Genomic DNA, 25244 nt, shown 5'->3' on the forward strand with positions numbered 1-25244 from the left:
CCGAGAATGGCTACATCCGGCCTTATTTCCGCCGACATCGCCCTCTCCTGGATGTCATCCTCCACGCCTTTTTGGTGGGCCCCAGCCCGTGCCGACCAACCTCCCGGCGGCGAATCGCGGGCCGGTCCCATGTTCCCCGCAGCCCGGTTGGTGACAGCCAAAATCGCACAAGGGAGATGCGAGCCCATCATAACCCGCCCCTTCGACAAGGTGGTTTGCGCAGCGTCTGTGGGTTCTGGGCGCCCAAGGGGCCATCTCCGAAAACCATCCCGGTAAGATCTAGAATCCAACCCGCTTGACCCGCACCAGCGATGACGGCGGCCGAGTCGAGCCGGGTTTCTGTCCGATTTTGGCCCGGGGAAAAGGTTCTTAGCAAAGGTCCACTTCAGGCGGGCTGGGCGCAAACGCAGTTGGTGTGAAAACTACAGAATGCCCTCATCGCTGCGATTGCGAGTCTTTGGGAAATTGAAGGTTTCTTGAAGCCACGAAGACGAACGAGTGCGTGGTCTGGATTGAAATAGAATGACTTTCGTCCTCATGCAGTGGTTGTGGTGGGTTTTCCTCACAGGGGCAGCCAGCGTCTTTCCTCGGCCAGCGATTTTTCCACTGAAGGGTGTGTGGGTGGGATCCGGAAACGGCGGCGTTTCAAGATCCTCCACCGGGGCTACCGGAGCTGCAAAGTGACAAAGTCTTGAGCAGAGAAAACATTGTCGCAACAACTCGCCTCTGACTCATTGTGGAGGGCAAGTCGGCCCAGAGCAACTCGCGGCGGGCCTTGGCACGGATGCTCCCTGTCAATTGAGCAAGGAAAATGGACTCGCCATCGAAGAAACTGTGAAAGCAGAGAAAAGGAAACAAGAGTTAACAGGCGGTGAGCACGGGAATGGTGAGCATCCCAGCAGAATGCGACACCCAATGCCAAAACCCAACCGGATCTCGCCCGAAAACCATGACCCAACCAGGACAGACCGCCAATCCGAATCAACTTCAACCCACGCCAACGCACCAGCTGTCCACAACCGCCACCCCCTCTCGAAATAACCCCACCTGAGAAAACTGGGTCTCACTCGCAAACGAGCCGATGGCCATCTCAGCCAATAAAACAACACCATTCTATCACATCTGATCGGAAAGGGAAGGCGCCGGGGCCGCTTTCGCCCCACATGCTAGGCTGGAACGCAAGAAGCAGCAAAAGCGAAAAAGCACAAGCTCACAGACGTGGCACACAGAAACGGAAACAGACTGAAATAGCCCCGGACTTACCCAAAAACAGGAAACCGGTGCGCGATTGACGAATCCCCGCAAAGCCATCATGTCAAAGAAGAACCAGTCAGCCCCGTCCGATGAGACTCGAAACGGGATTTTTTCGTCCGTTTGTTAAAGAAGGAACGTGGAAGAAAATGGAAGCGACCCCACTTTTCAACATCTCATTCCCGACTTGCCCGCACGCGCTAAGCTAGATTGGGAATAGCGCAAAAGTTTGTTTAAACGGACGGACAACTGAACATTCAGCACCTGGAGGGCAATGCTATCAGGTGTCAAGCAAGGAACGTAATTAGTTGATGCTGACAGAACGAAGGTGGCTGCGGCTGTAGTTTTAGGAGTAAAAAGCCGATGTGATAATGTGCAAAGTGTGTGGGATTCATGAGACGGGATCTGAGATCATCGATCTGCCAAGGGCCGTTTCCGCGCGGGTTGGAGCGGGCAAAGCCGGGTTTGCCGCAGGGGGATAACGATTGCGCGATGCTTGTTATTAATTCCGAAAGGTGATGGATTCAGCGTTGTTCAAGACTTGGATATTTTATGGCTTCAATATACTGGAAGTCTGCTTGATTTTGAAAATTCCAATTTCGCTGCATAAGGAGGGTAGACTACACCAAAGCACTTGGAAGCCATTCGGCGTTCCTTGCTGACCTTCACCGTTACCCCTGATGGACGCCGTTAGCCCGTGGACAAAGGGGGAAATACAAGCATGCGCAAAGCCATAAAAGCAACCCCATTGATACCCCGTCACCCAAATCCACATAGATCAACAGACAACATGATGCGAAGGGGAAAAAAGATCCAGAGCTGGAAATGCAACCCCGCAGTTCGCCCTGCTATCGCTGTGCCTTCATCGGCTTATCGCCCCAAACTCCCGAGATGCCTGTTTGCCTGCGGCGTCTCCAAACTACCATCACCGTTTCTTCCAGCCAGAATTCCCATACAGTACACTCCAGATGCAACTTGAAAATCCATTTCCCCCTCTCCTTCCTGGCGGCTGCTGTTCGCTCTACGCGAGTGGGTGATCGGGTTATGCGAATGCAAACGACAGAAGGATTGGCAAAATTCCACTGGTATTTGAAATGCCTGCTTCTCGTGTACACGGCAAGTCCGGATCGGCGCCCGGCGGTCGAGACAGCGCTGGAAATACCGTTGCTTCTAACCGCTTTCTCCCGAGGAGCGAGCAACTGACGTTGAAAACAAACAAACCCATGAAACTTGAAACAGGGGGCATGGATTGAAACAGGTGCCAGCAAGACAGAAAATCACTCCGTTTTCAAATGCTGCATGGTTTCTGATGCAAAGGAGCGGATGCCAATCCTTAGATGGCGTTAGGTATGGCGTACTCGAGCTCTCCCGAGATCTGGTAATGATGGCCCTAGTTCCAAGCGTAATCTTGCTGGAATTGGACAATGGGCGGTCTTGAGGAGAAAAGCCGACCTTTTCAATCAGAGAAAGGAAGCTTGCGTTCCTGAAACCCAATGGGGGGAGGGGTGCGGTAGCCGATTAGTGTTACCAGCGCCGTCCAACCCGAGAGCGGCAGCCGTCGCCGCCCGCCTACCGCTTCCGTTTCTTATTCTTGTCGAGAAGACTAGGCGCCGACATTGCGAACGCAAGCGCATTAGGAGCGATCGGAGCGGCGGGTAATAAGTTTGTAGCCGGGGGTGGCATGTCGTTCTTGACGGGGACGCCCATATGCCGACCGTACCGGCCCTTGCGCCCGTTTCCCTCGTCTTCACTAATGCAGAGCTCCGCAGGAATGCCAGCATCCCGGCACCTGCCGCAGGGGCGTTGCCTGTCGCATCCCTTTTTGCTCTTGCGGCAACGCTGGCACCGTGGCTTCGTTGAGAGGTCGGGCTGCTCCTCCTCGCCAGGGGCCAAAGGAAAGGCCGGGTTCGAGGTAAGCGATGGCTTCCGGGATGCGGGGAGCGAAGCCGGAGTCATGGGGCCGACAATGCTCGATGGCTTCTTCGCTTTCGGCTTAGCCAGCTTGGGGGGCTTGGCCTTGTGTGACGATTGCGGGCGAGGTTTGGAACCGACTAACGTGTTGGCCTTGAGTTTACCACCCTTTCCGGTGGGTGCGGCCATCGACCCGTTATCAGCACTATCCGAGCTGTAGGCGTCCTCGCCACTGGTGTCGGCATTGTCCCCTGGACCGGCGAAACGGGTTTCGGCGGCGCTAAAGACGTGCTTGTGGCTGCCGGAAGCGTCTAGGTTTTGTTTCCGTGCGGCGGGCACGTCATCCTCGACACAGCTATCGGCATCACTAGTCGCGCCCGTGGAGGATGCCGCATCGGCTTTCCCGCTGCAGGTGTCATCCTGGGTCGACCCGGACGCCCGGCCGTGCGTCGACATCCGCATCAATTGCATGGCAACGTCCTTGTCTTCCTCGGACACGGCGCTGCGCACGGTAGGTTCGGGCGTCGGCATCACTGAATCATCTCCCTGTCCGGGCTGAAACCCAAAACTTCCACGACTTCGGCGGTTGTCACTGCTGGGAGTGGCGTACATGCCGGAGTGCGGAAACCCGTTGATGTATGCCTGCGGGGAATGGAGCGGGTGAGGGTTGCTGAAGGGATTCTGTCCAGGTTGGAGGAATGGTAGCGGCCCTCGATGAGAGTCTGCCCGACGAGCTGGCGAAACGGAAGGATTTGACGTCGCGGCCGGCATTTGGGGAGGAGCAAAGAGAGGCAATTCCTGTGAGGGGTGGTGGTCAGTAACGAGAAGCTATAAGGCGCCAACAAGCAGCGAACTGCTTACCGAGCTCTCAAACTTGGTACGCTTGCGACGGCCACCTTCGACGATGTTCTCGACGCTGATATCCGTATTGCCTAGCTGCTCTTTGGATCGGCTGGACGAGGCGGCACCGTCGCCACTGCTGTAGCCACTGAAGCTCTCCCCATGTCCGTCCCCGTTCGTTTGGGTGCGGTTCTTGGACGAGCGGGACCGCCCCTTCTTACCGGCGATGGGGTTAGCACCTGTCGAATTGCTGCGGCGCCCACGTCCACTGTTTGGAGACGGGCTACGCATGCGTGATGTCCTGGACGTGGGGCGGGGTGCGTGGCTGTCTAGGTGCTGGGTCCCCTGGATTGGGTAACCGGTGGCGTTGGGGTGGCCCTGCGCACCGCCGAAAGCAGCGTGGTAGTCGGGCCCAAGAGGCTCGTCAATGACACGCACGCGTACTATCATGTTGCCCTTGAAGTTCTCGTATCGCGCGATGAGGGTATTTCCCTCCTCGTCTTCGAAACTGACTCCCATAGAAATGCCTGGCCCCGAGTAGAGGCCATAGAAGTTTTTGACCGTTGTGATGATGGAGTCGGTGGTATCATGAGGGTAGATAGATACGCGGAGAGGCAGGCGTCCTTCGTATGGTGGATGTTGAAATACGAGAACGAATTGAACTGCCTTGGGCGCTGTGACGGTGCGAGGGGACACACTTCCGCTGTGCAATCCCGAAAGCGCGGCTCCTGTCCCGTTCGGGGACATGGCAGCCATGCCGGTCATGGCTTGATGTGAGGTACCAAAATGCATACTGCTGTGTATAGGAGAGGGATACGGCCGGGTGGTGGGCTTGAAGGCGGTGTCGAGTCGAGGCGGTGCAGTCGGGGTCGAGGTCGGGGTCTTGATTTGCGTAGGCGAATTCGGCTCACGGGCGAACAACTCCATTCCAGGCTAATAGGGCCAGGATGTCAATGTTCCCGAGCCGATAAACGGCGTCGGCTTCGGGGTGGACTGAGACCGGTCGTTTCCGGGTTGCGCGGTAGGAGGAGTCAAAGGGTCGGGTGTGTGTGCGTGTGTGTACGATTCGAACGCCGAGGTAATAAGAACTGCTTTTGCGGCGGAACCTATCGGTGGATCGTGGGTTAGGTAAAGTCAAAATAATCGGACATAGAAGAGGGCGAAATTTCCCTCGGTGCAGAATGGCGGTGCTCTGATGCTCGAGTAGGGGGAGGATAGGAGGGGGTGGAGGTGCTGTCTGCAGTGATCGGGTCGGGCGCATGGAGCCGGGACTGGCTCTGCGGCTGGAACAGCTGTCTCGGGGAAGCATGAAAGGGGCGGGCGAATATGACATTGTGACCTCGATCGCACGTGAAAAGAGAACCAAAACGACTTACCGGAAGTCCTGGGGAGCGGTGGTGTTGGTTGAGAAACGGTTGCGAGCTCGAGGTCACGCACACAATTCCGACCGGAGAACTGGGTCAAAGCAACGGTGAGCGACAGGGCGGCACACAACGAACGTCGAGCAAGGTGTTGGGAACAGGCGGAAGTAGCAGGTAAAATGTGGATGATGCGAGATGGCAATGACTTACCAGGCGGATCTGGGGTGGTTTGATGGTTTGAGTCGGGCAATTCCAAGGTTGTGCGTGGAAAGAGAATGGAGGAGTCGCAAGATTCTGCATTAAAAGGCGGATGCCGGTAATCGCACACCACGCACTATACACACTACTGGACTTGCGCCCAATCCCAAAACTCGACACTGTGCCACTGTGCGACGACCACCACTCCCATCCCGGAATTCAAGCACAACGAGGGCTTTTCAGCAGATACCGCACATTGTGTTTGGATTATCTAACTTTTCTCCTCTGCCTTCGTCTGCGTCAAGCCGCATCCTCGGGTTGCTTCCCCGAGTCGCAGCCTTCTTTGTGATCGTGCGCCGACACGGGGTGGGGATGGATCCCAGTTTTCCGCACGGTCAGCACAGCGCTTGCATCTATCCGCATCGCCAGCACCACCGCCGCCCTGCCTGGTCGACCCATGTCGGGCCGCCTCAAAACGGGCATGAAGTGATCCTACAGGCCCGCAGTCTTCAACACCAGCTGTCATTTGGGCCGTCAACTTACCGGGGCGCGGTCGGCTCGAAAGTGCTTCTTAGCCCTGAGCATCGGATTGAGCGCAACTAATCTTGTCGCATTCCTCTTTGCCTGAGCCTCTGCGATTTAGCGGCAAACGGAAGACACGGCAAATAATTGGCGACCAGGAAGCTCATGGCTACCGGGCTGCGACAACTCCTACACAGTATGAGCATGCCTCGAGGCGGTGCGCCAAAGTCACCGGTCCTCGAGGTAGAGGACAGCGGTGCTATGACCAGCGGTTTCCGGTCTTGTAATAAGTGCGCGGGTCTTCTAATGAGTGCGCGGGTCTTCTGAAGAGGCCCAGATGCGGCTGCGCTATGTTTCCTCGGAGCGGTCGACGGTTTGCCGCTACCTACGCAGTATCGTACCTTGGGTTACGAATGGGCAGATGTCCTCAGCTCAACCCCAGGCCCAACGCGCTGGCACCAAGGCATAAAGAGCCAGCTGTTTCTGGGTCGCGCTATCAGCGCCCAGAGCCAGATTGTGTTCGGATGGCCTGAGAGCGCGATGCGACTCGATCGATTTGCCTTCACGGCACACGACACGGCGCAAGACTCAAGGCGGATGCGACAGAACTGCCCCCAGCTTTGTGGAAGGTGGAGTCGACTCAAAAACCAATGACAGAATCAGTTGTGGGGCGAGTGGACAAGGACCTCCAAATGCGCAGTTCTGGCCGCTGGGGACGAAGTACACACTGCGCATTCGCTACATACCTACCTAACGCATCGCGGATGGGCGATATCTTTGCAAGAAGATGAGATGGTCTGTCTGAAGGAACCTCGAATGACGTCGTTGGCACGGAGTGCCCGACGGAGGTGATTTCAGCTTTGCGTGCGCACGGAGGACGACGGACTTCTCGGGCGTTGAAGACGAGCAAGGGAGCGGGTCCTTCCGGGGACAACGACTGATGGCGCTCGCCAATGGCTCGCGGTGATGATTTCGGACGGGAGACGAGGTACCAAGTTAACTGGCAGGTAGCAAACTGGAGGGTCGTTTTGGGCGGCGTGTTCAGGTGGGTGGGCACCTGGGCAGCCAGCTGCTTTGGCCTGGCGGTTGAAGAATGGAGGACCGGGACGCGGCTCGATGCGCTGGCAGGGTTTCAAATGCGACACGGCGTCGAATCAGCTTCCCGAGTCCGCAAGTCGACCATCGACGACGGAACCCGCCACCTTTCCCCAAACAGTGGCCGTCGCGGTGCCTGCTCGAGTTACCCGTAGGCCGCAGTTGCTTTAATGGAGAGTCTCACCTAGCTGCCCGGGCAGATTGCAGGTGAGCGATCTTTTGCGCATCGGCGGTGGCGGGCATGCCTCTGAGACTGCATGCTGCCTGCCCACCTTGATGGCTTGGAAGGATCCCTACCTGGCCGTTGGTTGGAGACGCCCGCAATGGGCGCTTCAAATGCTGGGCTTCCACGCCCGCTTTACCCTTGCCCGTTTTGAGTCGCTGATCTGCGACCCGCCGCCTGATCTACCGGTTTTGTCGCAGGGGATCGCGGTTTGCAAAGATGCTCTCTGTTGTTCCTTGGGTTCATTGAGCGCCATGGGGGCGGTTCACTGGGGTATTACACGAACCTCTGCCACAGGTAAGGAGATGGAGAATTCACAAGCCATCTCGAAACCTCTGGTTTGCCCTGTCGCTCGTCTTGCGCCGGGCGATGGGAGGCACCGCTGATGATTCGCGCCAAGCTTCTAGGCTCTTTCCCCGCCCCTGTTTGAACGGCGCTGCAGCGCTGTGGAGGCTGCAGGCCACGAAAAAGCCCGTGGTGGCTGCGATTTTGCTTTCTCCGTTGCCACGCTCGCTGACCCGACGGGCATTGACGTGGTGAAGGAGGGGTCGGGAGTGCTTTCGTGGAACGGCAGAAACCGCAGGCTCGACGGCCTGGGGGATGGATACCACCCCGACGAGATCCCAACTTGAATAGCCGCACGAACCTTCCTCGAGCCCCCCTTGCCTTGGCCAGGGAGTTGTTTTTACAAGGCAAGCACATGGAAGATAAGAGGTTTGCTGAACTCTCTGCCTCCGGGACCTAAAAGTTGAGCCTGAGGCGATGCATGGCCCGGACAGGTCCGGTCTTTGTCGTTGAAACAGCCCCGCTCACACGCATGCGGCCGCTCGTCGCGCCGCAGGCGTCGTTTGACCAAAACATCAAAACATTGCGCTTTCGCTCGGGCTGCGCTCGCTATCTCACTGGTCGGTTATTCCCTGGGCCGCCAGAAACGGTCAGCCCCCACCACGCGCATGTTGTCGAGGCCTGATCCCCTAGCGAGGACTCTGCAGTAGTTGCTGGAAACAAAATCCGAGGGTGCGGGGTGACTGCCACAGTCGGCTCCGCAACCGACGAAGTTGGACATGAGGAACTTATCGGAGGAAACTGCCCTGGACTGCGATAGCTCACAGCTAAATCCCTCACGTGACGACGCGACGAACTCGTGGTCCCAGTTCCCCACCAGTCGCGTCTTGGCATAGAGGAGAAAGTTTCTCGCCTTATGCGCATTGAAACCGCAAAACATGTAGTGCTGCAGAGAAATTTTGTCTACATGTCATTTAAGTGTCTCTGAAAACAGTCCAGCAGTTGAAGACGAAAAGGAGTCACAGTTGTGGCGCGGGAAAGGTATTGGCCTGCTGAACAGTGTCTCTGGTTGACGCGACGGTGAGACTGCCCCACAGTTTCAAACAAATGAGTGGGGCGACCTCACCTCAAAAATACTACCCAAGCCCCTCGTGCACCGGCGCAACGACTGAGCAACAGCCACCAGGGATGGCACAGACATTTACAGCCAGGGATCGACGAGTCTGTTTGCCAAGTTTTGTCACAACGTAAACAGAAGCCGCAACACAGCAAGCAGAGAGCTCAGGAGACTTTGAACCTGAAAACATTGGCTCTTCAGTTTCGCAACTTTCCCTTCCCCCTCCGGGCCATAACAACCAACCAGAGAAGGCATCACTATTGCACCTCTATCGGTCATACTTCCCATGTATGCGCTCGAGCGTTAATGCTAGGCGCGCTGTTTCGACCGCGTCAATACTCTACCAACAGAGCTTCTTTCCGTCTTCGTTACGTTATCGGCTCGTCTTGTCGATTCGACGCGGTTAGCAGTCTTGGTGAACTGGGAGCAGCACCACATCGCACTGAGCAAAGACATTGACAACAGTGTTGGAGCGCGTCTCAAATTCCGGATCGCGAAAATAGATTTTTCTTCATCAACCTCCTCCATCGCCTCCTTGCCCACGCCGCCGCGGGCTTCAGTCGCCTGGTGCCAGTCGGCAGCTTGGGAAACTTTGCGCGCTACCGTGCATACAAAGTTCGGAAACATATCAGAGTCGAGCAACATCGTTCAAACCCATTCCCTCAAGATGGACGCGAAAGTAAGGCTTCACTTTCATCTGGTCCTCTCATTCCCTTAATCACGGGATTTCTCGTCGCAAACTTTTTATGGCCCTCGGGTTTCCCAAACACTACAAGCCCTTCCTCCCTCTTCCACACCTTCCCAACCTGTTTTAGATTTTACTGCCACGGTTTGCGGCACAAAGAAAAAACTAACACAGACACTCGTCTAGCCTCAGCGCCCATTACGCGCTGTCGTGGGCGTCTCCGGCAACGAAAACACCGTCCCTTCCAAACAGCCCTTCCACCACCAAAACAAGTCGGTTGGCAACCACAAACCGATGGCGGCAACCGGTGCGCTCAACGCGCCGCCGAAGCGAACCGCGTTTGGCGATGTGAGCAACACGGCTAGAAGCCGTGTTGGTGACCCCATTGGTAAGCCTGCCAGCAAGGAAACCATCAAGACTCGCGCCAAAGCGGTCACCAAGGCACCCGGTACTCGCAACTCTCGACTTGGGGACAAGGAAAATGCGAAGGATGGTGTCAAAGAGAGCCGGGCTAGAACAACCATCGCGTCCAAGGGGACCAGCCATAATTCCAAGTTCCAAGCAAGCGCCCATGTTCCGGCCGCAAACCCCGGGCCGCGCGTCAGCGCGCCAGTTCAGCAGCACACGGGTACTTCCCTGGCCCAGCCTCCGCTGCGAAACGGCGCCTCCAAGAAGATCGTCAGTATCTTTCAAGATCCATTGGAGAAGGCGAGCATTCGTCCGGAATTGGCGTCTCTCGTCGACGACCTCGCGGTTCCGGTGGAGAAGCCGGTTAAGAACCCACGTAATTGCAAGAGCCAACCATCACTCCGGACTGAACCGCAGAGTCTTCGAGCCCAACAAACCAGGTTCCTCACCCAGTCCGACAATGTAGCCGAGGTTGAGGAGGAAGGCGATATTGACGACAACGTGACCGAAGCGGCTTACGAGGACGCTGTCGAGCAGTTGCCCCAGAGAGCTGAACATGCGCTTCGCGACGCCCTGGCCGACATGGAGCAAGCCAACTATAGCACTCTATACCGCGATGAGCCAGAGGTGGCCGTCCAGCCGAAGGCCCTTCCCGATCTACCTGCTTCGGCCGAGTTGGAAGAGTACTGGGATGATGAGGAAGAACCGGAGCTCTACGACGAGCAGGGATATACTACGGCGCACTCGTACCGGTCACACGGCGATAACACTATCAGTGGCACCACGACTTTGCTGGCGCCCCACGCCACAGCTGGCGACGAAGAAGAACTCGACATGGCGAAGGTGTATGTTGTGGACCATCAAACTGAGGAGGAAATTGAGGAAGAGGCGTGGGACGTCAGCATGGTTACGGAGTACGGTGACGACATTTTCACATACATGCGGGAGCTCGAGGTATGTTCATCTGTTCCCCACCCGCCCTGGTGCCTGGTGCCTGGTGCCCTCAGGGTTAATCCTGGTACTCCGCTAACATCCCCGTACAGGCACGAATGGTTCCGAATGCCCACTACATGGACGACCAAACCGAGATTCAATGGTCGATGCGATCGGTCCTCATGGACTGGCTGGTTCAGGTTCACCACCGGTTCTGCCTCCTTCCGGAGACCCTTTTCCTCACGGTCAACTACATTGATCGCTTCCTCTCGGTCAAGGTTGTCTCTCTTGGAAAGCTCCAGCTCGTTGGCGCCACCGCTCTCTTTGTGGCCGCCAAGTATGAAGAGATCAACTGTCCGTCGGTTCAGGAGATCGTCTACATGGTGGATTCAGGCTACAGCGTTGATGAAATCCTCAAGGCTGAGCGTTTCATGCTAAGCATGTTGCACTTCGAGCTTGGGTGGCCCGGTCCCATGAGCTTCCTCCGCCGTATCAGCAAAGCGGACGACTACGATCTCGAGACGCGCACTCTGGCCAAGTACTTTCTTGAAATCACCATCATGGACGAGCGCTTCGTGAGCAGCCCTCCCAGCTTTCTTGCGGCTGGAGCTCACTGCATTTCTCGTCTATTCTTGGGCAAAGGAGATTGGGTAAGCAGACCACTCGGTTCAACACGGCCCGACAACGCTGACCATTACTAGACACTTGCCCATGTCCACTACTCCGGTTACACGCTCTGCCAATTGAGACCGCTCATCAAAATGCTTTTCGAGTGCTGTCAATATCCGCGGAAGCACCACGGCGCCGTCTATGACAAGTACTCGACGCCGAAATACAAGCAATCATCGACTTTCGTTGAAGGCAAAATAGCGAACGGGCTCACATTGTCCCAATTGTATGCTGGGTGCGTCCATGGAGACACATCTGGTACTGGAAGCGGCATGCCTAGCCAGTACAAGGTTCCCAGTAACCCGATCCGCGTTCAGGGCTAGTCAAGCCCTACTACAAGTCGAAATCCTGCGACATTTTTCTCTCGTTTTGTCTTCGATGTACAGACTTATACCAAGCCCATCTCCGCTGTTGGGGCACGGCTTCACTGCCCATCGGCGGTCTTCTTCCTTTTCGGCGCCTATGCCTCGGCACATTTCCTAATCTTTTACCACTGGCGGATCTTCACGGCAGCGGGTTTCTTATCTAACCTGTACTCTCTCGCCGGCACCCATCTGGCGGCCATGCAGGCGATGTTGAACTCGCTGTCGCTCTGGCTCACCGACAACTGTTCTTTCGCATCAGTTCCTCCAGCCCGCTTCGCCCGAGCACACTCCCGTCTTGAAACATGGCCGGGATGGAGCTAGCTGGTCGTTTTGGCTACTGGATATTCCAGGATCCTGTGTTCCTGTCTGCACAGTACACGACTCACACAAGTCACCACGGAAAACGGCGGAGGCACAACGGGGCGAGATGCTCATGACGAATTAATGCGACTTATGACCTTTTCCTTCTTCTTTTTCTTACGAACCCTTGCCTCGACATCCACATTTGCTGGATCTCGGGCCAACGGCAACCCACTTATTGTCTGTCAGAGGGATCGGGAGGCGAGGCTTTCTGGTGGGCGTTGGGATGGCATAATTGCACTCGGAATAGTAATGGGGCGGTCATGGCTGGATGATGATGAAGGCATCTAGCAACGTGACGGTATGGCGTTCTGGCGGAACATGGGGTATGGGCGGTTCTTTGAGGTGTGCTTTATAGAAGGGCTACATGTATATGTATCATTTCGCTACGGGTCATTCTGGCGGCGGAATCTCGTTATCTTCGTTCTTCTTCCATGGGAGATGGAGAACACTTGGGCATGTCGGGGCGATCGTTTGACGCTCCGGCAGGATAGTTATCAGCAATAAAAATGGTCGACGAAATGCTTTGCCTCGTGCGATCACGGTAACCATCGAGGTGGCGTTGCAATTGGTGCGCATCCCGTCTTCCCGGATCTCATCGTCGATCGCCAGGAACAAGCTTTGGGGTTGGGGACCCTGAACCCCCACTCACCCTTCGGGCGCTGGCCGATTACGTAACTCATGCCCATGTCCCCATGATCGGAGCAGCACGGAGCGCATCGGTCGGAATCTCGGGGTGCGGGGGTTCCCGAGCCAATTCTTTCTCGGCTAATGTGTCCCTGCCTGCAGCCGCGTGCCAAGATATGTCTGACGGGTCCCCCACTGCAACCTCGGACCTGCGAGACCGGATTGGCCGGGGGCGATTGGAAAAAATAGCCTCCAACGATTTCGGCGGCTCAGCAGGGTCATCGGTCAGGGTGTCCTCTCTCTTCAACCCCAGCGTCAGATCCACTTTCTCACGAGACCGACTGCTCTCGTCCCGCCAATTCGGCAAACCTGTCCTTCTCGGTGCGCATTGAGAGGGGAAGTTGTTGGTATCGTGTGAAGTAACGGCGTTGTTCATTCTTTTCTGTCCGCGCCAAGCAAGCACGCCGCGTGGGAGACTGGGAGTTGTGGGTTTTTTTTTCCCTCACTGCTTTTTCCCGCCGCTTTGCGACATCTAAGCCCTCCCGCCCCATCACCCAACGGGGCGCCGATCCTCGCAGTCTGCCCTCATTTTCCTCCAACACCGCCAGCAGCGAGGTGACTTCCGACACATCCAAGTGTGCGTAGGGAAACTAGGTCACCATGTCGAAAGCCGCAACCGTCAAGGAAGCCGTCAAGGAGACGCTCGTCGGCTCGACAGAGCCCGAGCAGTACTCGGTGCAAACCAAGGCTCGTTTCAACCGCCATGCTGCGAAGGACCCCGCAACGGGCGAGCTCTACCTCGGCCCGGAGCAGTTCATCGACGCGATCGCCCCCCCTCATGAGGACTACGTGAGTGCCCCGCGGTTAGTCGCGTGCCAAGCAAGGCGCACGCAGCTAACATAAATCCGTATGCAGCACAAGATCAAGCGGGAGCAGTACTCGATCCTGTTCCACGTCGCCGACCGGACAAACAAGGGCAGGCTGTCGCTCGCTGACTGGGGATACTTCGAGAACATCCTCAGCAAGCCCGATGCCGAGTATGAGATTGCGTTCCGCCTCTTCGACATCGATCGCCTGGGAACCGTAAAATATGAAGACTTTCGTAACCTGTACGAGCTGAACAAGGGGCCCGACACGATCCCGTTCGACTGGGACTGTGAATGGGCAAAGCTGTACATTGGTGGCAAGGCAAAAAGGCACAGCATGAACTACCAGCAGTTCTCGCAAATGCTCCGCGGTCTCCAGGGCGAGCGTGTACGGCAGGCCTTCCAGCGGTTTGACGCGGACGGCGACGGGTTCATCGAGCCTGAGGAGTTTGCTACCATCATCCAGCAAACGGCCAAGCATAAGCTCTCGGACCACTTGCTCGAGAACCTCCACACGCTTTGCAACATTGCCCAGGGCAGCAAGGTCTCGTATGCCAATGTCCGGGCCTTTTTGAACATGATCAACGAGATGGACTTGGTGGAACTCATCGTTAGGCGCGCCTGCTCCAAGAGCAAGGATGGTCGCATCACCAGGGCCGAGTTCCTCAACCAGGCTGCCAGGATTACACGGTTCTCGCTCTTCACCCCGATGGAGGCCGACATTCTGTTCCATTTTGCCAGTCTTGACGAACCCTCTGGCCGGCTGGGGCTCAGGGACTTCGGCAAGGTTCTCGATGCCGCTTGGAGGCGGCGTGACGAAGAGGAGGATGGCCGTCCTGCCGCCGCCAAATCGGCGAGCCAAAATTTCCTCGGGCAGGCTCTTGAGTCAGCCTTCAATTTCGGTCTCGGCAGTATCGCTGGTGCCTTCGGTGCCTTCATGGTGTACCCGATCGACCTCGTCAAGACGCGGATGCAAAACCAGCGTGGTGCGGATCCTGGCCAGCGGCTGTACAACAACTCGATCGATTGTTTCAGGAAGGTGATTCGCAACGAGGGATTCAGGGGCCTGTACTCGGGTGTCCTCCCCCAGCTTGTCGGCGTCGCGCCCGAAAAGGCCATCAAGCTCACCGTGAACGACCTTGTCCGCAACTGGTTCACCGATAAGCAGGGTCAGATTTGGTGGGGTGCCGAGGTGTTTGCTGGCGGTGCTGCCGGCGGTTGCCAAGTCGTACGTTGCCGTCTCTGAGCCCCGGGGTGTGGTGGTATTGATGCTGACTTCGTCGCAGGTTTTCACCAACCCCTTGGAGATTGTCAAGATTCGTCTCCAGGTCCAAGGCGAAGTCGCCAAGAGCGTCGAGGGCGCGCCGAAGCGGTCGGCCATTTGGATCGTGCGCAACCTCGGTCTCGTCGGCCTGTACAAGGGCGCATCGGCGTGCCTGCTCCGCGATGTGCCTTTCTCGGCCATCTACTTTCCGACGTACTCCCACCTGAAGAGGGACGTCTTTGGCGAGACACAGACCAAGAAACTCGGCGTTCTCCAGCTCCTGACGGCGGGTGCCATCGCCGGTATGCCGGCAGCGTATCTTACCACGCCGTGCGACGTCATCAAGACCCGTCTCCAAGTCGAAGCCCGCAAGGGCGACACGGCGTACACAGGACTCCGGCACGCGGCCAAGACGATCTGGAAGGAGGAGGGTTTCCGGGCCTTTTTCAAGGGTGGCCCGGCACGCATCTTCCGCTCGTCGCCGCAGTTCGGCTTTACGCTCGCCGCGTACGAGTTTCTGCAAACTGCTCTCCCTTTCCCGGGTGGGAAGGCCGAGGCCAAGGGGGTGAGTGGCGTTGCGGAGGCCGTGTCAACCCTCAAGGAGAAGGCCATCGATAGCCCGTTTTACCGCTCCCGCAACGCGCTCAAGATTCTGCTCGACCTGGACGAGCATTTCGGACGGACACCGCTTGGACCCAATTCGCAGGGTTGGAAAGCGCTGCCCGGCTGGATGGGAACAAAGACTGCGTAAGGGGGTATTAATATCGGTTTGCGGTGACGGTAGGTAGGGCGGCATTGATCTCGGCCGGGTGAGCGGCTTCGGCAGTGCAGATCGGCAAGGGCGGGCGAGCCCGCAGCCGCATCTATATCCGCCCACCCGGGTCGCCCAGCGACTTGTACACATTAGCCAAATAACGCGGCCCGCCAACCACCACGCAGCACCGTCATCCGATCTTTAATTTCACAGGCGGGAGGGTAGCATGGATCTTGTCTGCACCTGCATTGGCATCAACGATCTACCCGGGAGACGGAAACGGCCGTTTCCAAGACAAGACGATTTGTATGGCATGCATCACGGCAGCAGGCGTTACTGGTATTTTCCATGGTTGTGATTTCCTTTTTTTTTTTTTTTTTTTTTGGCTTTGTCTCTTTTCTTGGGTCAATCTTTTCTTCTCTCTCATTTTTGAGCGATCTAGCTGATGAAAAGGGCGATGATGGGTACCCGTTGGCTTGTTGTCGTGTATTCGTGTATCTATTTCTCAGACGAGCTGCGTCTTCTTGTGTCAGTGAACAGGGGCCTTAGATAAAGATGGGGGCGCGTGCCATAGACACCGTACACAGATACACCCATACAGATAGGCGGGCTAGAGGTAGATGGCAATAGATGCGTTCGACCTGTTGTTTCCGTTTGTGCATTCATTCTCAGCGCCGTCCATCCCCTCTATTAGTCTCATTACCCAACATCATATCATAGCTACCCTTTCCCCCTCCCACCTCGACTCCATGACCCCCTCAATTAACACCCCCTTCCCCCTCCCTAGGCAAGGTACCTGCCTGCCTACCTAAACAACCAAGCCCACCCCACCAACCGCCCTCCTCCCCTCCGCCCCGTCCACCGGCTCACATCTCATTCCCACCACCCCCAACCCCTCCCTCCCGTTCCCAACCGCCGCCGCCGTCATCATCCGCCCCCGCAATCGTGCGACATATGCCTCGAGCCCGGCCGTCGCGCCAACGATCTGCACGCGCCGCACGCCGCGGACGTGCTCGAACGGCCGGAGGGTCTCGACGCCGATGTCGTCGTCGGCGCTGGCGGCGGGGTCTGCGTCCGCGTCGCTGTTGGTGTTGGTGTTGGTGTTGGGGGTGGGGGCGGGGGTGCGTGTGCGGGTCGCCGGCATCCCGCGCCAGAGCTCCAACGTGAGGGCGTCGGCGTGGCTGAAGGATGCGCCGAGCCTCGCGGACATGGTGGTGTCGCTGTCGCCGTTAATGATGTTGTTGTTGGTGCTGGGTTCGGATGCTGCTGCTGGGTTTGTTGCTGGCGTGGCGTCGAGGCGCAGGCGGAGATGCCATTTTCTAATTAGGTGGGTGTTTGGGTTGGTGGTGGAAAGGGGGGCTTTTTGGTTGGGGATTGTGGTCGGGGCGAAGTTGGTCCCGAGGAGGGTCGCGATCGGCCGGCAGGGGGTGCAGTATGGGTGGTAAAGCCTTGGCTGCGCGGTGAGGCGGACGGGGTGGGCGGAGAAGGTGTTTTGGCTGTACAGGACGGGGAGGGCTTCGTGGTAGACTTGGCTGTTGACCCGCAGGATTTCAGGGTGTAGAGTCGGTTTGGGGTTCGTTTTTGTGGGAGAGGAGCTCAAGGGCGAGGCGGCGTAGGAGCAACGGTAGGTGGCTTGGAGTGTTTCTCGGGGTGGCGGCGGCGGGAGCACGAGAAGGTGCGTATATATCTCGAGGCGGAGTTCGACGGGAAGTGTCAGGAACGTTGGGGGATTTCGGGGCATTTTGACGGGATGGGAGGCTGGCTGGGCAACTGGTGGTGTTGATAGTGGACGACGCAAAGGACACAATGGGATGAGAGGGATGATGGGGAGATAAACTCTCGAATCTACCGTGTAGGATAATCTACTTGTTCAAAAACGCCGTGGGCGCCCCCTTCGTCAAAACGAGCGCCGTCCAGATCCAAGCGGTGAAGGTGAATTCAGCTTGCCCCAACCGATTCTCGTCGACATGACGTAGCTCGAATCAGGAAGTGCATCGGCCCAGCCACGGCGCTCTTATCGCCTTCTGAAATCGGGATGGATCGAGACAAGAAGCAGACGCGACACACATGTTTGCCATGCACCGGCATCGATGGGGTTTGTGATTCGTCTCCCTTACGGGCCCAGAACGGTGACCTGTCAAGAATCGGACCGGTCAGACTCGGGACCAGGATTGTGCATGGCCGGATGCAATGGGCTCGGCATCTGCAGTGAGCCTAGACCGGGGTTGGGATGCTGCTGTCAAGTTGAAGGCAAGCCTGCCGTTGCTTTCTGGCTCTCACCATTTGATGATAAGATGGAACCAGAAAAGGAACGAGGATGGTTCGCATCAATGGAAACTAACTACTCAGCCTCGGAATGGTATCATCAACAAAGAACACACGTGATTCGTATATATGTATTCGTAGTTACCGTTCAATTCCCATCTCTTCGTGTGCGAGTGCTGTGTAGCGACAGAAAGAGCTTGAGATGAAATGGACTGTTGGTTGTGTCTTGGTTTTGGTGCTCTGAGACCCTCGCAGTCGTGTTGGCGTTCCGAATCGGCAGTGATTGCGGGTCCCTCCCATCTCATCCCATGACCCATGTCCGATGTTCAGCACCTGAGCACCTGGACAAGTTCCTGGCGCTAGCCATATACAGATTAGTCACTCCCCCATGCACGACCCACCCCAATCACCCAAGATCAACGACGTCTTGTGTTCTCCCGTTCTGACAGGCTCTCAAGGCTGTGTAATCTGCGCACAGTAGCAACCGCATCCTTTGCGCATTCCCTTGCAGCAGCCCGCATCGCGAACATTGGCGCCGCCGCAGACCGCCAGCGCCTTGTCCTTCATTCAACGTTTGCTTTACATGGCCTCTCTCTACTTTTATCCGTTACCATGGGATTTCTCGAGATCCTGTCCGGGCTTTTTGGTGTGACGTATTTCGTGGCGTGGTCGGTGAGCTTTTATCCGCAGTCGATCCTCAACTTCAGACGGAAATCCACGTCTGGGACCACTGTTGACTTCCCCCTGATCAACTGCCTGGGTATGCTATCTGTCCATAATTTTGTGTGTCTTTTACAGCATGTTGATAGTTAGTGCAACAGGCTTTGCCGCCTACCTGGTCTCCAACACGACATTTTACTACTCGCCTTTGATCCGTGCTCAATATGCCGCCCGGTACAAGGGACTGACTCCAACCGTGCATTTCAACGACATCACCTTCGCTGCCCACGGCCTCCTAATGTCGCTCATAACTACCAGCCAGTACTTGTACCCTCGGGCATGGGGGTTCACTCCCAGTATGGGCAACAAGCCCAGTCGCCTCATCCTCGGTATCTTCTTTGGCTGCGTGGTTGGCACCGTAACCGCCATCCTGATCGTGCTCGGGTCTCCCGAGCGGGGCAGCACTGACGAAGCCGTGTCGTCGTGGGTCTGGCTTGACGCCATCTACGCCATCTCCTACGTCAAGCTGGTCGTGACGCTCATCAAATACACACCCCAGGTCATTGTCAACTACCGCAACAAGTCGACCAAGGGCTGGAGCATACTCCAAATTCTTCTCGACTTCTCCGGCGGCATCTTGAGCATGGGCCAACAGTCCATCGACAGCTACCTCCAGCGCGACTGGTCCGGCATTACTGGAAACCCCGTCAAGTTCGCCTTGAGCAACGTCTCCATGATGTACGACCTAATATTCATGACCCAGCATTATGTGCTTTACCGCGGCGCTGACGAGAAGTCGGCCGAGGGCGACTCGCTCCTTGGGGCGGATGAGGAGCGCCGGATCGACTGATCTATTAGCCATGAGTCGACTGGCACTCTAAGGCAAAAAGAAAGAAGTCGTTTCTCCGTCGCTCTAGACCTAATGGGCGGCAAGTATCTCATGCAAGCCTGGAGATTCGTCAAACCCGGAGGAAAGATTCTCGACATCGCTGGCGACCTATTTGCGGCAAGGCCAGCAGCCGATGCGTGCCAGGATATCGAGCCTGCGAGCTTTGCTTCAAGGAAGAACCCCACTGCTCTCCGCTTAATCAGAATGCTTGCGGGTCGTGGTCTGGTGGCACCACTGTGTGACCCGGGCGACGCGTTTGCAAGGGAAAGCGCCAAAGACGCCCTCGATAGATTAGCGAATCATCTGTGCTGCCAGATGATCCCCGTGTTCATTCAACCCTGACTGACCTTCCTCGCGACCAAATCGAGGTGCTCAAATATCACGGCAGTCCAGCGGCTGTCAACGAATTCACCCCGGCTAATACGAGTCTGACCTTCTTTGGGGATGCCGAGGAGTTCAAGTTCGTCAGATGGCTAAAGACTGAGGGCTTGAATCACCTTGACCTAACCGAGGCTACAACAGCTGAGCTCATGCCTCCCCCACCGCTCAGGCCACAGATAAATCCCAGCAGCGGCTCGCTGAGCGGCTAAGGAAGCCGTGGAACAACCCTATTTCGGCTTGCAATATAATTGGAGTATCAGAGCAGGAGCTCGCGTTGGTGCTGGGTCACATTCGCTAAGAGATGGGTGCCAGCGTCATGGTATCATCATTGGGGTCAGTGTCTTATTATTGCAATCTAATTAATTATACGTCATGGTATTGCTAACCATGGGCTTTTTGTTCCATGGCTTGCCCCGAATGTGCCTATCTTGGCCGTGAGCTCAAGGCCGCTTTGTAGAGGGGATTATGTTATCCTCCTTTGCGTTCTTCGATGTCTTTTTTGCATCGGAATCGTCGCTAGCCATTCATGCCCTGTGTTCGTGGCCCTCCACATATCCAACCGCGTTTCTCCCCTCTCGACTCGACCAGAGAATCCTGGCGCTCGAAGTCGCAACCGGTATTGGGCGCTTAAGGAGGGCATGGGGGTTGGTGTGCCTTTTCGTGGGACGGGGTAGGCCTGGTGAAGAAGACGCAGGCGATTTCGAATGCCGGGAGGAGTGAAGGAGTAAGGCGCCCAAGTTGATGTTGGCGCTCCAGGCGGCCCTCCTAAAATGGCCCGCGCAGCCGCTCCTCTCGCATCCGCTCGAAGTGGCGCGCCACCAAGACCTCCATGAGGCCCTCCTCGAAGAACGTTGTCTCCGGGCAATCTTCGGAGCACCCCTCCAAAACCTCCGAGGTGCGCTCCATGCAGCGCTCCTCCCTGCTCTCCTCCACCCATTCCTCCGTCTCCCCCAAACACTCCGCCATCATCTCCTCGAACCCTACTTCAACGCGGCCGTCCAGCTCCTCCTCCCCACTCTCCTCAGCACCACCCTCAGAGCCGGACGACACGCTCTCCTCCTCCCCCTCCTCCGACAACCAATCCCCCCCCTCGCCCTCATCCCACCCCATCCCCTCGTCACCACCGCCGCCGCCGCACAGTACCACCACATCCTCCCCCACCGTCTCCCAAACCCGGTACCCCTCCTCCCACCAGCAGACCCACGGCTCCGTGTCGCCCTCGGTGAGCTCGGCCGCCCGCTCGTCCCGCGCCGCCTCCACGCGGGCGAGGTACGCCTGCTCGCGGCGGTGCAGCCCGCGCCGCCGCGACCACTGCGCCCTCGCGTCCAGCTGGATGGTCGCCTGCACCCACGCGATCCCCGCGAGCTCGGCGGCGACGTCGGCGGCGGTGGTGGTGGTGCCGTCGCTTCGGGGGGTCCTGTGGAGATGTGTTGGTTTTTATTCTGGGTGCTGGAGGGGGCGGGGCCGGGGGGGTTGATTTGGTGATCGGGGGTTGAGTGGGGAGGTGAGGGCGACGGGGTGGTGGTGATGTCGAGGGGTTGGAGTCGAAGGGGGGGGGGGGCACTTACCAATACTGCTCCCAGCAGTCGAGGCATCGCAGCTCTGTGTAGTAGAGCGATGCTTCTTTGTGGGTGCAGCACCGGGGGGTGTCGCATCCGACGAGGGTGTCGACGGTGTGCCCGCAGACGGAACGGAGTGTCGAGAGGAGACACATGGTGAAGTCGGTGGTGGTCGGCGTCTCGAAAGCTGGTCGACTTGTTTATAAAGAAATTATAAAAAATGGCGAAACTTGCTTTGTCTGAGGTGCAAGTTTGGTCGGTCGTCTGGGTTTGAGTTTGTGTTCGCAGGGACGGATGGGGTGCAGACGACACTTGGGATAGTATCTCGCATCCTCGCACGAGCCTCAATTTGTGACTCCCATATTGAGTTTGCCACTCCTAACAGCACGGAGCAGGGATATTACTCTTACATGTTAACACGCAATGTGCGCCCGTGACCACTCTTGGGCGTTGTATTCTCGGTGGGCACGTCAGCGCGGCGGGGGAATGATGGGATGTCAGTCCACATTATGTATGCATGCTCCGAACAGGCGTTCTAGACTGAGTAGCTTGATGGATATATAGCCTGGGGCTGTTTCCCTCTGGGGAGCGACCTAGGGCCTAGGCTTACGAACAACATCATGCTTGATAGGTAGCAGGTTTTACTTTTACCCAAGCATTCATACCCCAACCGCCCTTCACGTTAACGCACGATGGTTATCATTAGCAGTGGCAAATGGCCAGTATCGGCTAAGCTCCAGTACCGCCGGTGAGGATCAAGTGCGGCCGGGGAAGGCTTGAGCCGAGGTTAAGAGTAAAAGATGTTGTGACATACCGTGCGTTGTTTTGTTCGGGGGTGCCTATGTGGCTAGAGAATGGTATGTAGGTGGGAACTTTGGTGTCGACAAAACCCCTCGCACTGTTTACCATGTCTCCCACCCTGCAATTGGGTCGTCCTTCTACCTAATTCGCAAATTCATCATCTTTCAAGGTTGGGCTTCCTGGTACTTGGCTGGCCTTGGGTCCTCAACCGCTCAACAGCGGCTCAACAACACCGCAACACCGGGCACCCTCTAGCGAAAAAAAAGTCAAAGTCTAAGAAGTAGTTAAAGGAAAATAAGAAACTAAGTAAAATGAAACATGTATCATACATCGAGCAAAAGAAATCGAGCAAAGAAATCAAATACAAGAAAAGTAGATAAGAAATCGAATAAAACAACTCGAGTAAAACAAAAACTTAACGGAGTAAATACAGTTTGCTTGGGTTTCCGGATAGCACTCGTTTCATTTCTATAGTCAAGGTTTGGTCGACATCTACCCTTCGAGTCTGGCTCTATCCATCCATGATGTGCCGGGGTCCGCGGCGCCAGTGTCGTCCCCACGCGACTCCGACCTCGGCCCACAATTCTTCCCACGAGCTATATAAACCGGCAAGCGCGAGCTGAAAAAAAGTAGAATTAAAGTTGCCAGGAAGTCACCATTCATCTCAACCTTTCTCGCACGTCCATCTTAGAAATTCGCATCAACACACAACTCGGCAAAGCGATAAAGAGAAGGTCGTAGCCAGAACAGACTATCAGCACGCACCTCCATTGCTTTTCAGTCAAAGTATGGCTCACGACCCGGGTCAGGCCCACGCCCGGGCCGGCGACAAGATCGCTCAGGTTCTCACCTCGGACAGCGCTCCTCAACAGAATGGTGAGGATACTGGGAACCAGAGCGGCGGAGGCAACACTCGGGAGCCCATCCAGGAGTACAGCGTCGAGCGGGTCGAGAAGGTCTACCGGTATGTCCCCCTCCCCACCAACTCAGTAATCCCATCTCCATGGGTAGGTAGGGCAATTTGGCTACCTACCAGTGCCGCTGCTAATACCCGGCTAGGAAACTCGACCTCCGCATCATTCCCGCCTTCTGGGCTCTCTACTTCCTCAGCTCCGCCATCCGCTCCAACATCGGCATCGCCCAGACCATGAACACGACTACCGGCCACGACCTGGCTTCGGTCCTCTCTCTCTCGCCGCGCGACACCTCCACCGCCCTGGCCCTGTTTTATGTGTCGTACGTCCTGTTCGACCTGCCCTCCAACCTCGTCATGAGCAGGCTCTCCCCCCGCGTCTGGATGGCCCGCATCGTGTTCGCCGTCGGCGTAACGGGCACGTGCTTCACCGCCGTCAACGACGCGTGGAGTTTGAAGCTGCTGCGGTTCTTGCTGGGTGTGGTTACTGCGGGTATGTGGCCTGGCATGGCATATTATTTGACGCTGTTCTACCCGCCGTCGCGAACTGGGAAGCGGATTGGCATGTATTTCACCGCGTCCCAGGTCTCGGCCGCCGTGGTCGGCTTGGTGTCGGCGGGGTTTCAGCAGATGGACGGGCTGGGCGGCCTGGTCGGGTTCAGGTGGATGTTTCTGATCTACGGACTGTGCGGTGTGCTGCTGGGCATTTCCCTGCTCTGGTGGCTACCTGACCGGCCGCTGGCGCCGGGCGAGCAGAGGGCGAAGAGCTGGTACTCAAGCTTTCTTCCGCAGAGTCCCGAGGCCCTGAAGGGGGAGGATGCCGTTGTGCATTATCACGATCTGAGGAGGGTCTATCACGCCAGGGCCTGGAACATGAGGGACCTGTGGCATGTGCTTATCGACTGGCGACTATGGCCTCTAGTGCTGATGTACTTTGGGGTCGTTGGCGTCGGCATTGGCACACAGCTGTACGGGAGTGTCATCATCGCGGCGATTAATCCGACCTTTACCGGTGTTCAGGTCAGCTTGCTGTTCGCCCCGATCTGGATGGTAAGTTCTCTACGCATCGAAATCCCGAAGCTGGATACTGACTATAACAGATGGATTTCTGCGCCATCCTCCTAGTCACCCCGATTTCCGACAGATTCCACCGACATCGTGCCATCTTCTTCTCTGCCGCCGTGTGCATACAGATAGCCGGCCTCCTCACCGTCACGTTTGCCCTCGACAACCCCTGGGCTAGATATGGTGGCCTTCTGATGGTTGGCTTCGGGCTCGGGCCAACCGTCCCTATCTGCATGACCTGGACCAACGAGATCTTCCAGCGCCGCCATCGCGAGGTCGGCGTCGCCGCCGCGTCGGCCCTCGTCTCAGGTCTTGGCAACCTCGGCAGCATCACCACGACGTACGCGTTGTACACTGGCTGGCCCGAGGACGCCGCCAAGGGCCCGCACCAGTACCGCATGAGCAACTTCACCATGATTGGGATTCTCTGCATGAGCATCGCCAGCAGCTTCGTCATGACTGCTTTGCTCCAGATCTTTGGGAACGAGCCCAGCAAGAAGATCACCAACAGCAGCAGCAGCTCGGCCGCCGACTCGGACGAATATCTCGACGGTGCAGCTCGGAGAGAAACCCAGCAGCGTGGGTTCAGACGGATGTGGTGGAACAAGCCGTCCGAGGCTTCCCCACATGCTTAAGGAGCGCGATAGAGATTAGGAGAGGGCGGACGGGCCCGCGGTGCAAGCGACAACCACCACCGCCAATTCCGCCCGAGAGGGCTCTCGAGGGCAGGGCGAACTGCCCCGCAACTTCACTTCTCGACGTTCATTCAACCACGACTTTTACCCATACCTGCTCGATACATCGAAAAAAGAACGATATACGATCGGTAATACCCAGGTCCGGGTTTCAAACAAGCGTCTTTTGTTCCAAGGAACGGCATGTCATACGAGCTCCCCCGATTATTCAACAAGCCCACTGGAGCTTGACATCCTCAATAGCGACAGTGCCGCTGCGCCATCGCTGACGCCTTGGAAAAC

The 25244-nt window shown here is 56.9% G+C and overlaps 7 protein-coding genes across 7 annotated transcripts; 4 read left to right on the top strand and 3 right to left on the bottom strand.

Annotated features, from left to right (window-relative positions):
• Positions 1-2637: 2637 nt before the first annotated feature.
• B0H64DRAFT_93191 (uncharacterized protein) lies at positions 2638-5095 on the bottom strand. The gene is made up of 2 exons (XM_062808983.1): positions 4024-5095; positions 2638-3960 (listed from the first exon to the last, which is right to left on the bottom strand). The coding sequence occupies exons 1-2, from the start codon at positions 4927-4929 to the stop codon at positions 2821-2823; spliced, it is 2046 nt and encodes a 681-aa protein (XP_062662665.1). The 5' UTR covers positions 4930-5095; the 3' UTR covers positions 2638-2820.
• A 4271-nt stretch (positions 5096-9366) lies between these two features.
• B0H64DRAFT_93221 (cyclin-like protein) lies at positions 9367-12064 on the top strand. Its single transcript, XM_062808984.1, has 4 exons — positions 9367-9482; positions 9675-10850; positions 10940-11479; positions 11531-12064. Exons 1-4 carry the CDS (start codon positions 9471-9473, stop codon positions 11819-11821), a joined length of 2019 nt encoding a protein of 672 aa, XP_062662666.1. The 5' UTR covers positions 9367-9470; the 3' UTR covers positions 11822-12064.
• Positions 12065-13523: 1459 nt separating this feature from the next.
• B0H64DRAFT_93271 (mitochondrial carrier domain-containing protein) lies at positions 13524-15864 on the top strand. Its single transcript, XM_062808985.1, has 2 exons — positions 13524-14944; positions 15003-15864. The coding sequence occupies exons 1-2, from the start codon at positions 13760-13762 to the stop codon at positions 15729-15731; spliced, it is 1914 nt and encodes a 637-aa protein (XP_062662667.1). The 5' UTR covers positions 13524-13759; the 3' UTR covers positions 15732-15864.
• On the bottom strand, positions 15865-17475 carry B0H64DRAFT_454843 (uncharacterized protein; the record flags this gene model as incomplete). The annotated part of the gene is made up of 2 exons (XM_062807285.1): positions 15865-16375; positions 16628-17475. The coding sequence occupies 2 exons, from the start codon at positions 17473-17475 to the stop codon at positions 16345-16347; spliced, it is 879 nt and encodes a 292-aa protein (XP_062662668.1). The 3' UTR covers positions 15865-16344.
• Positions 17476-18168: 693 nt separating this feature from the next.
• B0H64DRAFT_430221 (PQ loop repeat-domain-containing protein) lies at positions 18169-19509 on the top strand (the record flags this gene model as incomplete). The annotated part of the gene is made up of 2 exons (XM_062805925.1): positions 18169-18759; positions 18809-19509. Exons 1-2 carry the CDS (start codon positions 18612-18614, stop codon positions 19507-19509), a joined length of 849 nt encoding a protein of 282 aa, XP_062662669.1. The 5' UTR covers positions 18169-18611.
• A 1185-nt stretch (positions 19510-20694) lies between these two features.
• Positions 20695-21643, bottom strand: B0H64DRAFT_439558 (uncharacterized protein; the record flags this gene model as incomplete). Its single annotated transcript, XM_062806439.1, has 2 exons — positions 20695-21346; positions 21498-21643. 2 exons carry the CDS (start codon positions 21641-21643, stop codon positions 20695-20697), a joined length of 798 nt encoding a protein of 265 aa, XP_062662670.1.
• A 1175-nt stretch (positions 21644-22818) lies between these two features.
• On the top strand, positions 22819-25189 carry B0H64DRAFT_93281 (major facilitator superfamily domain-containing protein). The gene is made up of 3 exons (XM_062808986.1): positions 22819-23253; positions 23349-24252; positions 24303-25189. The coding sequence occupies exons 1-3, from the start codon at positions 23078-23080 to the stop codon at positions 24900-24902; spliced, it is 1680 nt and encodes a 559-aa protein (XP_062662671.1). The 5' UTR covers positions 22819-23077; the 3' UTR covers positions 24903-25189.
• Positions 25190-25244: the final 55 nt, after the last annotated feature.

The sequence above is a fragment of the Chaetomium fimeti genome (assembly GCF_033439085.1).
Source record: "Chaetomium fimeti strain CBS 168.71 chromosome Unknown B0H64scaffold_2, whole genome shotgun sequence".
NCBI classification, from domain to species: Eukaryota; Fungi; Ascomycota; class Sordariomycetes; order Sordariales; family Chaetomiaceae; genus Chaetomium; species Chaetomium fimeti.

Bases quoted from the DNA above. Each gene is read 5' to 3' on its own strand.
- B0H64DRAFT_93191 (XM_062808983.1), bottom strand. From the start codon at position 4,929: ATGGAGTTGTTCGCCCGTGAGCCGAATTCGCCTACGCAAATCAAGACC. The intron at 3,961-4,023 runs GTAAGCAGTTCG...CACCCCTCACAG, and splicing joins GTACCAAGTTTGAGAGCTCG to GAATTGCCTCTCTTTGCTCC.
- B0H64DRAFT_93221 (XM_062808984.1), top strand. The intron at 10,851-10,939 runs GTATGTTCATCT...ATCCCCGTACAG, and splicing joins CATACATGCGGGAGCTCGAG to GCACGAATGGTTCCGAATGC. The intron at 11,480-11,530 runs GTAAGCAGACCA...GACCATTACTAG, and splicing joins TCTTGGGCAAAGGAGATTGG to ACACTTGCCCATGTCCACTA.
- B0H64DRAFT_93271 (XM_062808985.1), top strand. From the start codon at position 13,760: ATGCAGCACAAGATCAAGCGGGAGCAGTACTCGATCCTGTTCCACGTC. The intron at 14,945-15,002 runs GTACGTTGCCGT...ACTTCGTCGCAG, and splicing joins CTGCCGGCGGTTGCCAAGTC to GTTTTCACCAACCCCTTGGA.
- B0H64DRAFT_93281 (XM_062808986.1), top strand. From the start codon at position 23,078: ATGGCTCACGACCCGGGTCAGGCCCACGCCCGGGCCGGCGACAAGATC. The intron at 23,254-23,348 runs GTATGTCCCCCT...ATACCCGGCTAG, and splicing joins CGGGTCGAGAAGGTCTACCG to GAAACTCGACCTCCGCATCA. The intron at 24,253-24,302 runs GTAAGTTCTCTA...TGACTATAACAG, and splicing joins TGTTCGCCCCGATCTGGATG to ATGGATTTCTGCGCCATCCT.